We start from the raw sequence: 15044 nt of genomic DNA, 5'->3' as shown, positions 1-15044 counted from the left end.
TCTGCACCAAGAAATGCGTTTGACTCATCGCAAGTGCGAAGAAAGAGAGAGGGTTAGTGTACTCAAACGACGGCAAGGGCTGCTGCACTTGTGAATGAAGATAGACGTTTAGTTTAGTTTTTTTGCAAAATATAATATCTCTTTGCATTTCTATATATATTTCAAGCGCTTTTAAATGTTATTTTGTATTTATGTCAAAGATAAATATATCTAAAAGTATATATATATATTCTTCGACAATTACACAAGACGAAATGATTATTATAATATTTTCCCTATTTTTTTTCGTACTAGGAATATACATATATAAATATATAAATAAATATTTTTTCCTCATATATAATTTGGAAATTATAAAATAAAATCATATATTTTTTCTATAAAATTTTATTATATACATATATGATCCTTTGTTTTCGCTGACGCCATCCTGAAAAGCGCATCAAGTTTCATCCTGTTTTCTACTTTATCTACCTACTTTTTTCTACCTTATCATAAAATCATGAAGGATATTTATCATAAATTGTTTAAATTTTTATCAGATATTTAATGCATTGCTATAAATTTAGTGTCATTTTTAAAATATGAAAATACACTCGAAAATTCATGCAATATATATTCTATTAGCAAAAATATATATATTTTGAATTATAACAATTAAATTATAGAATTTTCTATATTAGGCATCGATGAAATTCCAACGATAGATTATCTTTTGTTTTAACCAGTTACTGACTCACTCACAATCAGAAGCAGACTAGGAATGTAGATATACCTATAGATACATCTTGTTTTCTTGGTAAGGTGAATACACGCATATTTCTCTGAAAAGAGACAATTATTTCGAATATTCTCAAAGAATGTTACATAGAGAATTTATAAATTTATAAATAAATAATACACAATAATATACAATCTATATACATGTAGTTTATATATACTCTTATATATCTGCAAATAATTGTAACAAAAAGAAGTCAAATTTTGTTCTTTTTTGGATGTATTAAAAAATATAGAAAATATTTTGAAAAAATTTCTATTTTCGATATTCAAATCGAATAATATCGCACGCTAAAATAACAAATTTTAGAGAAGAAATTACTTAGTAAATCTATGATTGTTACTATTCTTATCGTTTTTAATACATACGAACAAAGTCTGGAATAGGAGTATCCTTTTTTTGCGTCATTTAGTCACGTTTTATTCCGCAGAAAGTGCTGTTGCATGTGTGATACATATATATACATATATACCAAATCAAATAACATATTTGTACTGATCCGATAAGTGTATCATAAATTAAATTACTAAATATTCTTCTTTTTCACATGAGAATATTTTTTTTACTGCAAATATATTGCACATGCAAATCGAATGATGTATTTTTCATTGATATCGTTTATATAAACAGTTAAGTATAATCAGGGATGTTCTATCAAGCCAATTTTTACGTAATCGATCTGTCTGCTTTTGTATTCTATTTTGAGAAAAGTTATTGTTATATTAAGTGCATTAAATTATATGACATATATAACAAATAGAAATAAACTAATTTAGTTTTAGATTGATTTTCAAAAATTTTATATTATTTTTATATGTTAATACAAATATTTAAATTTGATAAATAACATATATAAATCAAATAGAAATATACATAGCAAGTTTTTTAATATCAAATAACAACAATATTTCAATTTTCTTTGAAATTTTATAGATTAATCAAGAAAAATCAATCATATAGAGGTTATAATTTTTTTAGTAATTTTATATAGAATCTTGATATGAATCTTGTCTTATATCTAAATTAGATACAAATACACGTGTCTTATATCTGGCTGAATACAAATACAATATAACAAAAAATTGTATAGATATATTTATTAGAACCTTATTTATTATAATTTTTATTAATTTTTATAATATTTTGATTTTTAATAAGAGATATTTGTATTATCATTATCACATAAATTTACTTGATTATTTCTTGCAAAAGATTTTATATTATTTTAAGTTATTCAATTTGTAGCGAATTATTAGTTTCAGAGTAAATACATACGTCCATCTACAATTCCAAGAAAATAAACTTTATAAATACTTAGAGAAGAAAGTCTCGACTCTCTACATTCCACATCTTTGACTACAATCATATTATTGCATATTTAGATACTATTTCCTCGCAGCTACGAGTTTAATCAAATTATTTTCAATGTTCAAAGTCACAATTTATCAATTTATCAATCTCAAAAATATAATCTCGAAAAAAAATAAATTGTCGTTTCGATCAAGATAGGTCCTTGATTTTGAAACGACAAATTACAATAATATATCTATGTTATATCGTATCTTTGATGTTAGGACGATTATCGAATTTTTATAATCAATTTGATTAAAATTTACTCTTGAGAATCTGTCGTGATCTAGCTGTCTTATTCCTGCTCTGATAGTAAATATCTACGTAATTCGAGCTACAATGTTCAGTGCAACTGTACTTGATTTGACATCCGCATGAAAGATTATTTCTCTTGACATTAGACGTATCAGAGCAAGGGATTTGAGCATTTTTATGTTAATAAAATAATTTTATTTAGATTTATTTATTATTTACTAGTTTATTGGTTATCTTCAAACGTTATAACTTTAACTTTATATATTGTATAATATTTTAACATAATATTTTGAAGTCAAGCTCCTAATTATTATACTCTTGAAAAGAAAATTTAATTCGCGGATTTTTCTCATTAATATTACTAAATCTATGTTGATTGTTGCTGATAATGAGAATATGATTGGAAAGTATTGTTTCAATTTTCTCGATTACCCAATCAAATCAAATGTCTTATAATAAATGTATAATTTATGATGTTATTCTAAGTACATACTTCTCTCAAAAGCGGCATTGTCCTATTGCAACATCATAGACTATCTAGTTCATATCTTATCATACATAACAATGAATGATATTAAATATATAATATGTATATACATATATTATACATAATATTATATGTTGAAAATATTGTAAAATTAAAAATATCTTTTTCAGATTCAGTTTTTTATTAAAATATAAATATATTGTTGTTAAATATATTGCAATAATAAAATAATTATAATTATACGATATTATACACACACACACACACACACACACACACACATATATATATATATATATTTATTCATGGATGAGTAATGTACATCTCGCAATCATAATTCGAATGTATGTTACAAAGTCCGTAACACAAAGAGATTAATTATAATATCGATTTTATTTTCTTTGTCAATATCATTATTCAATATTACCATTATATTATACGGTCCATATAATGCAAAATATACGTTGTTATCTTTCAAGAAAGAAATGATATTTACATATATGAATATATTTTGTAAATAAATGATAGTATATATAAACTCATAATTTTAATAATTTATTTATGTATATTAAATAATAAATATGAAGTTTGAAAACTGACATTTTACAATCTTAAAAACGTTAAAATAATTTTTCTTGGAAAATCGGTATTCTCGAAATATATGAAAAATGATCTATTCTAATTCATTTCCTTCTTTACGAATATTTTTTAACTGCACTTTTTAACTTTGTTTAATCTGAGTTAAAGATAATAAATAATATTACTTTAATCAATGTGTGAGTGTGATGAATAAGTAGTCTTTCTTTCAATGGTAAGTACTTATATACTATTTCTTTCACGTGAACAAACTGCATAAGCATGCATTACAGAACAATTTTACAGGTGTTTTCAAGGTAATCTGAAATTAAATTATCAAAAATTATGAAATTCTTTTTTAAAATCGTATAATATTTTTATCTTATCATCATTAATCATAAAATAAAATTTATAATTTTTTAAAAAATATCAATTATAAGTATTATACACATTCAAGATTTATTTTATTAATATAATATTAATTTTATTAATATGATATTCAATTTATTGCTATCTTCGTATTGTTTGTTCAATGTATAGCACTAAAATGAATGAATACCTTTACAGAGAAAGAGTTGCTTTTGTGACAGAGGTCGTGATAAAACGCTTACTCATACGTAGTATGTTGCGAATTTTCATCGTTTCTCATATACGATTTATATTTATTAAAAATAGGCTATAACGAATTATCTTAAATAATTACGAAATGTTTTACAATTTCTGGCTATCATAAATCAGAATCAATGGCGAAATAATATTTTTGTTAATTGTGATCAAAATAACAAAGAGAAAGACAGTTATTCTCGTAAGCAGTACTTGCAAATATATGTTTGCACAAGTGAATAAAGACAATAAAATAAAAGAAGAGAGAAAGTAAATTTGTAGGACAGTAGAAGGAATGTGATGAAATCAGCTATAATTTATTCAAGTCGTTGATTTACACAAAAACACAAATAACATGTTTGAACCTACAGAACAGGGAAAGGTAAGAAACATTTTTGAGCTATTGCTGTATGTGCTATTGATGATGCAATTGCAATTTTTGTTGTCGCAAAATACAATTAGAATGTATATTCTGTCAATTTCATAAATGACGTAAACATTCAAGTCACATGCATTATTTTTAATACTTCAATAAAACTGAATTAAGCTTTATGCAAAAGCATAATTATATAAATATCATTTATTTCTATATTTGTATCAATTTTGCATTGTTGTCATTTCATAGTTTAATAAAATTCATATGTTTCGTTTGACAATGACATTATAATAGAGGTTATGTTTCATATATACTATAAAATATTATCCATTGTTAACATAGATTTTATAGAATTCTTTCCATAAATTCAAATCTTATTTATTTTATATATTTATATATATATAATTTTTAATAGGATCTCTGTATTCATACGGGAGTTGTATTACGAAGTGCAAGTACAAGAGAAGATGAGGTTCACAGTTTAGGCACATTAAATATCGTTGAATATGTAAGTTGACTTATTTTAATATTTTTGTTAATTATTTTAAACAACATGGAATATTTTTCTGTAAAATTACAGAGTTTTGGGAAATGTATAGAATGGAAACCTATAGAGGACTCTGTAGTATCAGAAAATCAAGATCAAGATCCAGAATGGTCCTTGGTAGATACTCATATCAGACGTACTCGTACTTCATCAGAAGGACCAGATTCTCTTGGACGTACAAGGACTGTTAGAATTTTATTCTCAGATTTAAATTCTTTTCGTGTAAATCATGGGGGGCAACAACTTATATTTATGCAGAAAGATGGTACTACCTATGTTGCCTTCTTTCAGCTATCTAATGCTGAAAGTTTTGTAAATTCTTTAAAAGGATTTATTAAATTTGTAAAATCTCGTACAAATAGAAATTTGTACATTGTAGTAGATGAAGTTCAATCAGTACTAACTAAATCATTTGCTGAATTAGATTTATTTCAAGAAAATACTTCAGATTATGTTTGGAAATTTGTAAAAAATTTACATAACCGTCCATATGAAACAACATTAGAAGCTTTTAGTAAATTGGCAGATATTTGGTGTAAGTATAGATGAATCTTGGAATAATAATTTATAAAATTTTTACTATATTCTTTTTAAATTCTAAATTATAGTATACAAAGATCCAGTTAAACGTCCAGTTGAAGAAGCAGTTGCAGATATATTGAATAATTCTTTTACAATTGATATTCCTCCTCCACCAGTATCTGTAGGTTCAGGAGAGGAATATGAAGTGATTGGGGAATATGAGTTGAGTGTAGTATTACCTCCTAGACCACCTTGTCCAAGGGGTATGTTGAAAATAAATTTATATTAAATTATATTATTAAAAATATATAAATATACATGATTATATTAGGTACTCCACTGTCACAAGAACAGTGGAACAAATATAAGGATCCAGAAGGGAGAATTTTAAATCCTCAAGAAGTAAAAGAAGTTATTTTTCATGGGGTTTGTATATTAATCTAAATATCTAAATAAATATCTCTATTTTTTGATTTAGAATACTAATTATTTTCAAATATAATAAACAAATCAAATAAATTAAAAAATTTTTTAGGGTATTGTACCATCATTACGCTTTGAAGTATGGAAGTTTTTATTAAATTATTATCCATGGAATTCTACACATATTGAGAGATTAGAACTTAAAAAAAAGAAGACTGATGAATATTTTATGATGAAGTTACAATGGAGATCAATGACATCAGTACAAGAGAATAATTTTTCTGATTATCGAGATCGAAAAAGTTTGATAGGTAATATGAAATTTTTTATATGAAATATTTCAAGAATTTCTATAAAAAAATCTATAATATAAAAATATATTTTAGAAAAGGATGTAAATAGAACAGATAGAACACATCCATATTATTCCGGTGATAACAATCCACATTTAGCACAATTATATGATATTCTTATGACATATGTAATGTACAATTTTGATTTGGGATACGTTCAAGGTATGAGCGATCTTTTGAGTCCTATTTTATGTTTAATGGAAAGTGAAGTTGATGCGTTTTGGTGTTTTGTTGGTTTTATGGACAAAGTGGTACGTTTATATTATAAAATTTATAAGTTGTAATAACTTATAAAAATATTTAATTAATCTTGTATTATTATTATACAAAATAGAGTTCCAATTTTGAAATAGACCAAGCTGGAATGAAAGCCCAATTGTGCCAATTATATACTCTTTTGAGTGCCACAGATCCACAATTAGCACATTACTTGAATAAACATGATTCAGGAAACATGTTTTTTTGCTTCCGTTGGCTTTTAGTATTATTTAAAAGAGAGTTTAATGCAGTTGACATAATGAAATTATGGGAGATATTGTGGACTGATTTACCATGTAAAAATTTCCATCTACTTTTTTGTGCAGCTATTTTGGATACAGAACGAAATGTGCTTATGGAAAATCGTTATGGATTAACAGAAATATTAAAGGTAACATAAAATTTTAAAATCAAGAAGTAAATTTTTTCTTTAAATAATATATAGTATGCATTGTAGCACATAAATGATCTTTCACATCACATTGAATTACCTTGGACATTATCTAAAGCTGAAGGTATTTATTATCAACTAATTTCGGTTGCCGATCAGTTACCTGATAATGTTCGCATAATAATTGGACTTGAACCTATGAATAAAACATCACCAATTAGTGATATAGAGAATGGTGAAGCTTCTGGTCATAACATTGAAGTTGATGAAGCTACTAATAATTCAAGAAGAAGTAGTATAGAAAGTGGCAATATTAAATTTGGAAATGATGAAGTGACATTTGAACGTGGATTAAATTTATCGTATATGTGAGAGCAAGATCGTTCATTCATCATAATCTAATGAACGTTGTATAACAACGTGTTGTTTACAGTCAATTTTGTAAGATTTATCATTCTTAAGTAAAAATATTTATAGTCATATTCTTCAAAGCAAATGTATATGCATTATTTGAAATTATATGACAATGACTATTTGATTTTCATCAAAGTTTATTTTATGCAAAGAACTTAGCATTTTGTTTGTTTAACAAACAAATCATTTTCATCAAAATGTGATATTATAATTCAAATTTTAATTATGAAATTTTGTTATGTACATGTTAAACATTATCTCGAATTTATAAAGTTATAGAGAAAATTGTTGTTAGTAGCGTTGAATTTTGAGATATTTATAAAATTCACTATAAGTGAAAAGATTGTCGATCGTGTGGATATTTAGTAAATAAGAGGTAGTTTCATATTATATGTTCTTTATCTAAATAATACTTTCGATGCACATGAATTGGAAATAGTGAATGGAAACAATTTACAGTGTATTTCAAATATAACTATAAATGTTTGTGTTATTTTCACTTAAGTTCAAATGTCTTTCTTAAATCTGTAAAAAGTCTCATGATAGTACTGTATATTTCTAATAAAAATCACCTAAACTATAAATAAATTGATATTCATAATTTTCTTACATTTTTTAATATTTGAAAGTAACAATGTAAATACATATGTATATTTATATGTAAATACATATCTAATATTGTTATCAACAATGATAATTCGAAAAATGATATGACAATTCGAAAATTGATCGTCTTTTGAATGTATAAATTTATAAAGTAAATATAGACAAAAAGAATAAATGATAAGAAAAGGATAAGGATAGAAATAAATTAAAAATTATAGAATGCCATCTCTAGAATGCTGTAGATGAAATTAATAAAAATAATATAATAGAAGGATAATGATAATAAGAAATGATCATTAGCGTCATCTTTTGAGTGCTATAATATATTTTTTTCAATAAAAAAATTCGAAAGATGGCACTGATGTTTAATTTTTATTCTATTTTTATTAAGAAAGATGCTTTTCAAACTCAAAAGATGGTATTGACAGCAAATTCCTACTCTATTTCGATTTTTTTCATATTTTTATTTTCTATCATTTCTACATAAATTTACGGTATTTACGGTATTCTAGAAATAAAAATTTATAAACTATGATCATCATGCCCATTGTTTTCTTTTTTTACGAATTATTTTGTATTATAACGTCGATATCAACCGAAATTTGGCAAAGATATATGTTACCGATTACTAGAAATCAATTTTTTCAATATATAATCAATAATTTATTAATTTTTAGATTTTTATTATTAATTTATACCTAACAATTTTTTATAATATTAAATATAATAATTAAAATATTCTAATTGTTATTTTATGTGGAAAATAGTTATAAAATAATCATAATAATTTAATAATTTATTAATTTTTAGATTTTTATTGTTTTAATGCATCTATAATTTGTTATGATATTAAATGTAATGAGTAATATATATTTTTTAAATTTAAATTAGATTTATTGTTTTATGTTATTAATTTTCGATTTATAATTTTATTAAAATATTTCTATTCCTTTTTTAATGCAAAATAAAAATTTATTACAATAATATATATAATAATTAATACATTTTTATAAATTAAAATTAGATTTTATTAGTTCTATAGTATTAGTTTTCGGTTTTTAAAGTTAAGATATTTTTAAATATTTTTTGAATAATAACTGTAAAATAATTTTTAATTTAGAATAATTATATTTAAATTGATATTGAAATGATGAATTGAAAATAATTATGATATAAAATAAAAGTTTATAATTAAAAAAGATAAAGAGATCGAAAAAAAGAATATTGAATTTTTATTTCACTTTTAATAATATTTTATAACAATTTATATATTTTTCTAATTCAATTTAAAATTCGTTAATAATTGTGACAATTGAATTTTAAATATAATTATATTCGGGCATAAGAAAAATGCATTTTTAATTTACAATAAATTAAATACACAATTATTTAATTTAAATAATTAAATACACTGTAAATTTAAATAATAAACTAAACGAATCTTGTGTGAATATTCTCATAATATTTTGCAAATAATTGAGTCATCAAATTGGTAAAAAAATAATGATACATAAGAAAAATGATAAATTTGATAATAATAGAAAATATAGAGTATTCTATGTTCTAAATTTTAGAGAATATATCAAATATTCTGTTTTTTGCGCGATTGTAATTTCATATAATATAAAACTTCATATAATATAAAATTTTATAAGATGACATATCTATTCCATATGTTGTCTGTGGTATGTATATAGCCAGTTATGCCACCTACGCGAACGCACACCGCATGCATAGATAACCTTATTTCTCGATCGTGATATGTCAAAAAAATATCTACATGACATATCGATATAATCGAGTACGCAATTACATACATATAAAGATTTACCATAAAAAAAGAGTTTTGCCTTCTTGCTTTTTATAGAACTTTCAATTCTATACGACATACGGAATCAAATGATACAAACGGAGTATTCGATTATTGTTTCGTATATATGTATGTTGCCACGACTTTCATTTCTTTATTCGAATGATTTTTGTGAACTTTTTTTCTAGTTACGATACTTTAAGAAATTATTAAGTATATGTAAACGATATTATTATATTTGAGGATAAAATGATTTTAATTATTTTTGGTCCATCAATCATTGGACATCTATTCTTAATGTTTAAATGCTATGCAAACATATCAAATGTTTAAAAATATCTATGCAATGCAACAATATAAAAATATAATGCAAAAACAAGATTTTAAAAAAAAAGAGATGAGAGAGAAGAGGTAAGATAGAAGTGAAAACATAAAAAAGAAAAAGCAAAAAAAAAGAACATAATTAAAAAAAATAATATAACATTTTCCCAGTTTACTGAAAATATAAAGGAGAAAGTTAGTTGATTCTCTCACAATGTGACTTGCTTGGAAGGTAATTGTTATATTTTATAAAGTTAATGTTTTATTTTCTATAAGTTTTAAAAAATTATATCTTTTAGAAACTATTATATGCAATACAACCTATAACATGATACAACCTTTTCTTGAGGAAGGTGCCTGGTGTTACTGGGTTGTCTCTGTTGGAGCGTTATTGTGTTTCCTTGGTCTCATTGTTGCTTGTATTTGTAGCTGTCGTCGCAACGAGAATAAGTAATTGATCATACATTTATAATCATTATTTTTAAAAAAAAAACATTATATATATATATATATATATATATATATATATATATATATATATATATATATTATAATAATAGAATTATAGTTCATATTGGAATTAACAATATTGTATAATTATGAGAACATGTTCGGTTATAATTCCTTTAAATAGGAATGAATTTCTTGGCCTTGCTGGAATGGTAACTCTAAATGATTCTCAAGACGGCTTTAATGGGATTTCGATGACAAATACTCTTCATATAACAACACAAGATATTGTTGACAGTGGAAAAAGGTTTCTGCTATATATAAATACACATATTGTATTACATAATCTATATATAATATGATCTTTGGAAATTTTCATCATTTGATGAACTAATTGTCTGTCTTGAAATTAAAAAATTTTCGTGTTGTGTATATAGATCAACTGGTGCCAATAGAAGTCTTCCAGATATTCCAAAAGACAAAGAAAAAAGACACGAAAATACAGATGCATCTGTATCTCAAGATATCTATGAAATCACTGAAACGATCGGTGATCATTCGGAACTTTACGCTACCGTTCAAGACACAGGTATCTTTGATAATAAATTAATTTTTATCTTTCATCTATTAAATTTTAATTTTTAAATATTTTAAATTTTTAAAATTACTTTATTAAACGTATATTTTATCTTTCTTTTAATAATATTATATTTAATAGGAAAAGAACAAGTATCTGAATTGAATGTGCCAGAAATTTTACATCAAAATTCATTGAATCAAAACAACTCTGATAATGAGTATTTAAGATTTCCATCATCTCCTAATTCGGAAAATGGTATGAATGCAAAAATGATTTTAATCGAAATTTATCTTTTTTTTTGCAATATTTAATATCTAATTAAATCATATCTATAATAATTGTTTACATTTATTCCAGTCGAACATCCGTATGCTCAACTTCAAAATGTTCAAAAAACTGAGGCTAATCAATTGAATCGGTAATAATTATACTCATACATATAGTAGTATCAAAAATTCTTTATATACATATATTTTATTTTTCTAATGCAAAATAAAAAATTAATATTAAACATTGTAGAAATAATATGAAACAAGTCATTGATGTTGAAAAACCATCAACATCAACATGTCAAATTAATGGAAACCCAGTTGCTCCCCCAAGAACTCGACGTTCTTCATCGCATAATTCGCTTATATCTACCGAAACTGGCCTGTGTGATATTCAAGCAGCTAATGCCATATCTGGTGGAGTGCAAGCTAATCAAGATTTACCTTATATGACACCACCGTTATTGATGTTGCTTCCTCAACCACCGCAATCTCAGTCAAATAATTTACAACAGCATTTTAGTGGAGATTCTCAAGATTCTAGTAAATATTTTGTTCTCTCATATCAAATCGATCTTTGCTAATATCTCATCAACTTACATTAATTGAAATCAAAATTAATATATTTTCTTTTCTTTTTCATTTTATATAGAAGGATATACAAGTATCAGCGTGAGAGAACCTTTAGCTAATATAATTGCACAAACAAAAACAATTTGTCGACAAAGTCAATCCATTCGACCGTCTATGGATCCCCATTACGCAACAGTATCGGATGACTCTGGTATATGCACACATATATGGATTTGTAATAACGATATAATAACAATTAATTTCTAGATAACATACTCGTGTATTTTTCTTGCTTTTCTTTTATCATCGATGAATATTATTTCATTTGACAGATGAGATGTATGCTGCGATCGATGAACAAGATAAGGTATATACTAGTGGTAGCGAAACATATGCTCAGATACAACCGACGATGACAGAAGTCCAACGAATACAAAATGAACAAACGTTATTCTCTCGAGTTCCGTCTCGTTCTGATGAAACATTTCCTGCTCCGCAACCTCCAAGCGTCGACAGTTTACGGCATGTTGCGCACGCTCATTCGAGACAAGGTAAATAGCTAGTAATTATTGCCAATTCATTATATATTCATATCTATTTTTATTTCTTTTATTTGAAACTACCCCGGCTGCAGCTTCATCCTCAAGTGCCAACAGTTCTATCATAAATCCTGGATCACCGAAGCCTGAGAAACGTCAAGCTAATTCTCCGTTACCACCTCCACCAGAAGGAACGATAGAAGTATATGCATCGATTGATAAGAGGACAAAAAATGAGGATCGATTGAAATCAACTTTGTCTAGTGGGAAATCTCTAGAGGATATGTATGCTAAAGTAATGAAGAAAAAGAAAGATGTTGAAGAACAACAAAATGATGCACATTCGAGTTCTCAAGGAATTCTACATTCCGAAATATTCGTTCGGAAGCCAAGCTTTGTTGAAAATAACAGGATTTCATCGTCTAGTCATGATTCCATGGAAATACAAAAAAAGGAATCCGATTCTATCGATAATGGCAATCTTCATTTAGATGGGGATATTTTGGTAAAATCGTCTTCTTCGTTGTTTAAAAGTGGTGACGATGCGGATTCATCAAATTTCCAACTTGGTCATAATTATGAACCTATGAATGATTTGCAAACTAGGCATTCAACGATTCGCGAATCCTGTGATCCGAATTACGAAATGTTATGTCCGCAACAAAGGGTCACTGTTGACACTATACCAGATTATCAGCAAAATGATAGCTCCGTATCAATTTCTCTACGAAATAATACCGATTTGCCAACCACTTCTACTTCTCCTTCTTCTTCTGCTTCTTCTTCTTCTTATTCCAAACCGTTCAAACATCGACAAATTAGTAATGCTAGCAGCGAAGATCCCGGATATGAGAAAGTAAGATTAAGAAACAGATCTGAAATGGATCCAGACACAGATTCGGAACCTAATTATGAAAGTATGCCACATGATACAGGAGAACCAAATTATGCATCAGTTTGTCGACCCGGTGATAGCGATACGGATCCCAATTACGAGTCTGTTAATCATGAAGATCCTAATTACGAAAGTGTGAAATATATGAGTGTTACTCGTACGGAAGAACCGCCATATGAGCAAGTGAACACGTATAAAGCCGAACAGAATTCTAGTGGATATGAGAAAGTAAAAAATCATATATTGTGTAATACTGATTACGAACAGATTCATCAGAATCATTCGACTGATTCGATTAATGGGGATACCGATGACGAGCAATATGTGCAAGTCTAGTCTCTTATTATTCTTCGTTTTATTTCTTTTTTTGTGTTTTCTTTTTGTTCTCTTATACGTTCACAATATTCTTTTTTCCTACTTCATGTTTTATGTTAATATGTTTCGTTATATTTTCCAACATGTATCATACGCATTTCTTTTCTGACTTTGACAATTTTTTTTTTCTCTCACATCCAACATTCGTAAAATTAATTTTTTAAGCCCAATGTACACAAGCGAATTAACATTATTGTGATCCCAACTACGAAGATGCCAAACTACAAATCCGCAACGATGCCGTGTCACTCGCGTGCCTCTGATCTTAATATAATTACATTAATTACATCACATAGAGCAAAAAACACGAATTCATCGAACTTCATTCATAGTAGTTACTAGATGTGCAATAATGATACGCATTATTTACTTTTAATTATAAATACTTTTAATAAAAAAATGAATTAAATATTTAAAAAAATTTATAATGTGAATAATGCACTTCATTTTCGCTTTAGTTCGAATTGTGAAAATGAAACGGAAAAAGAAAGTGAGAGTTCGTTACTTCATTGTTTCTCAACTTACAGAAGCAAACTTATTTATTTATAAGATTATTTTTTCTTCGTTATCTCCTTTTTCTTTTTCTCAAATGACAATTTTAATAATTTATAAATTGTGGAATATGTATTCTGTATATAATTTTGTGCATTGTAGACATAAAGTATGTTTTTTTTTTTTTGAACACATCCATTTTGTTTAAGATATATCTCGCATAAATCAATAACGACGATAATAATATAAATTACATATGTGTTATACACATGTACGCTTTTGAGCATAGCACAATCTTGCTTACGGCGCTAATTTACAAGAGGTAAACAATGTCGTAATTAAACGCATTCATATTAAATGCAACGATTTGTATTCTTTTATATGTATTTTTCACGAAGTCGAATGTCTTTCGGTAAAATAAAAGATATTTAAAAAAAAAAAAAAAAACAAAAAAAAACAAGGAATATTTTTTTGGAATTCTGTCGAAAAAGTGAATTCAGTCAACATAGCCTAAATCATAAATATAATATATTACACAGATTAAATCAGCGTATTTTTCTATTCGTAATTTCTATTTATCGGAGATGCAATATTTCATGCCTATCAATTTTCTTCATTTGTTACAAACATATATTTAACTATATCTTTCTTTTTTTGTTTCATTTTTTTCTTACTATTATTATTATTTTCGAATTATCATAAACAAAAATTCCTATTTTTCTTTTTTAAAATTATATATTTGAATATAAAAAAATGATCGAATGACTAGCGAGCAAAGTAAAAATTTAGCTGTTGATA

The 15044-nt window shown here is 25.7% G+C and overlaps 2 protein-coding genes and 1 long non-coding RNA gene across 8 annotated transcripts; 2 read left to right on the top strand and 1 right to left on the bottom strand.

Annotated features, from left to right (window-relative positions):
* Window positions 1–3035: 3035 nt before the first annotated feature.
* LOC116414347 (uncharacterized) lies at window positions 3036–4308 on the bottom strand. Its single transcript, XR_004224845.2, has 2 exons — window positions 4009–4308; window positions 3036–3771 (listed from the first exon to the last, which is right to left on the bottom strand). It is a non-coding gene; the product is annotated as an uncharacterized LOC116414347 (long non-coding RNA).
* Window positions 3702–7924, top strand: Tbc1d15-17 (TBC1 domain family member 15/17). Of its 3 annotated transcripts, XM_086903762.1 has the most exons (10): window positions 3702–3766; window positions 4017–4434; window positions 4844–4936; window positions 5009–5510; window positions 5584–5760; window positions 5829–5923; window positions 6033–6231; window positions 6307–6524; window positions 6608–6922; window positions 6989–7924. In XM_086903762.1, exons 2-10 carry the CDS (start codon window positions 4408–4410, stop codon window positions 7292–7294), a joined length of 1932 nt encoding a protein of 643 aa, XP_086759888.1. In that variant the 5' UTR covers window positions 3702–3766; window positions 4017–4407; the 3' UTR covers window positions 7295–7924. The 3 variants fall into 3 exon arrangements, with proteins under 3 accessions (XP_086759888.1, XP_003689942.1, XP_086759889.1); XM_003689894.3 differs by lacking the exon at window positions 3702–3766 and having other exon boundaries at window positions 3994–4434; XM_086903763.1 differs by lacking the exon at window positions 3702–3766 and having other exon boundaries at window positions 6977–7924.
* A 1717-nt stretch (window positions 7925–9641) lies between these two features.
* Window positions 9642–14790, top strand: LOC100864294 (uncharacterized). 4 transcript variants are annotated; one of them, XM_086903719.1, is made up of 11 exons: window positions 9642–10163; window positions 10245–10305; window positions 10373–10523; window positions 10708–10830; window positions 10961–11112; window positions 11242–11358; window positions 11461–11521; window positions 11623–11915; window positions 12025–12156; window positions 12278–12496; window positions 12580–14790. In XM_086903719.1, the coding sequence occupies exons 3-11, from the start codon at window positions 10402–10404 to the stop codon at window positions 13713–13715; spliced, it is 2355 nt and encodes a 784-aa protein (XP_086759845.1). In that variant the 5' UTR covers window positions 9642–10163; window positions 10245–10305; window positions 10373–10401; the 3' UTR covers window positions 13716–14790. The 4 variants fall into 4 exon arrangements, with proteins under 4 accessions (XP_086759845.1, XP_086759846.1, XP_086759848.1 ...); XM_086903720.1 differs by having other exon boundaries at window positions 9680–10305; XM_086903722.1 differs by lacking the exon at window positions 10708–10830 and having other exon boundaries at window positions 9939–10305.
* The last annotated feature ends 254 nt before the right edge of the window (window positions 14791–15044 follow it).

Source organism: Apis florea, unplaced genomic scaffold (genome assembly GCF_048593485.1).
Source record: "Apis florea isolate Af1SG1 unplaced genomic scaffold, ASM4859348v1 contig_2293_pilon, whole genome shotgun sequence".
Lineage (NCBI taxonomy): Eukaryota > Metazoa > Arthropoda > Insecta > Hymenoptera > Apidae > Apis > Apis florea.
This window is presented reverse-complemented; position numbering and strand designations above follow the sequence as displayed.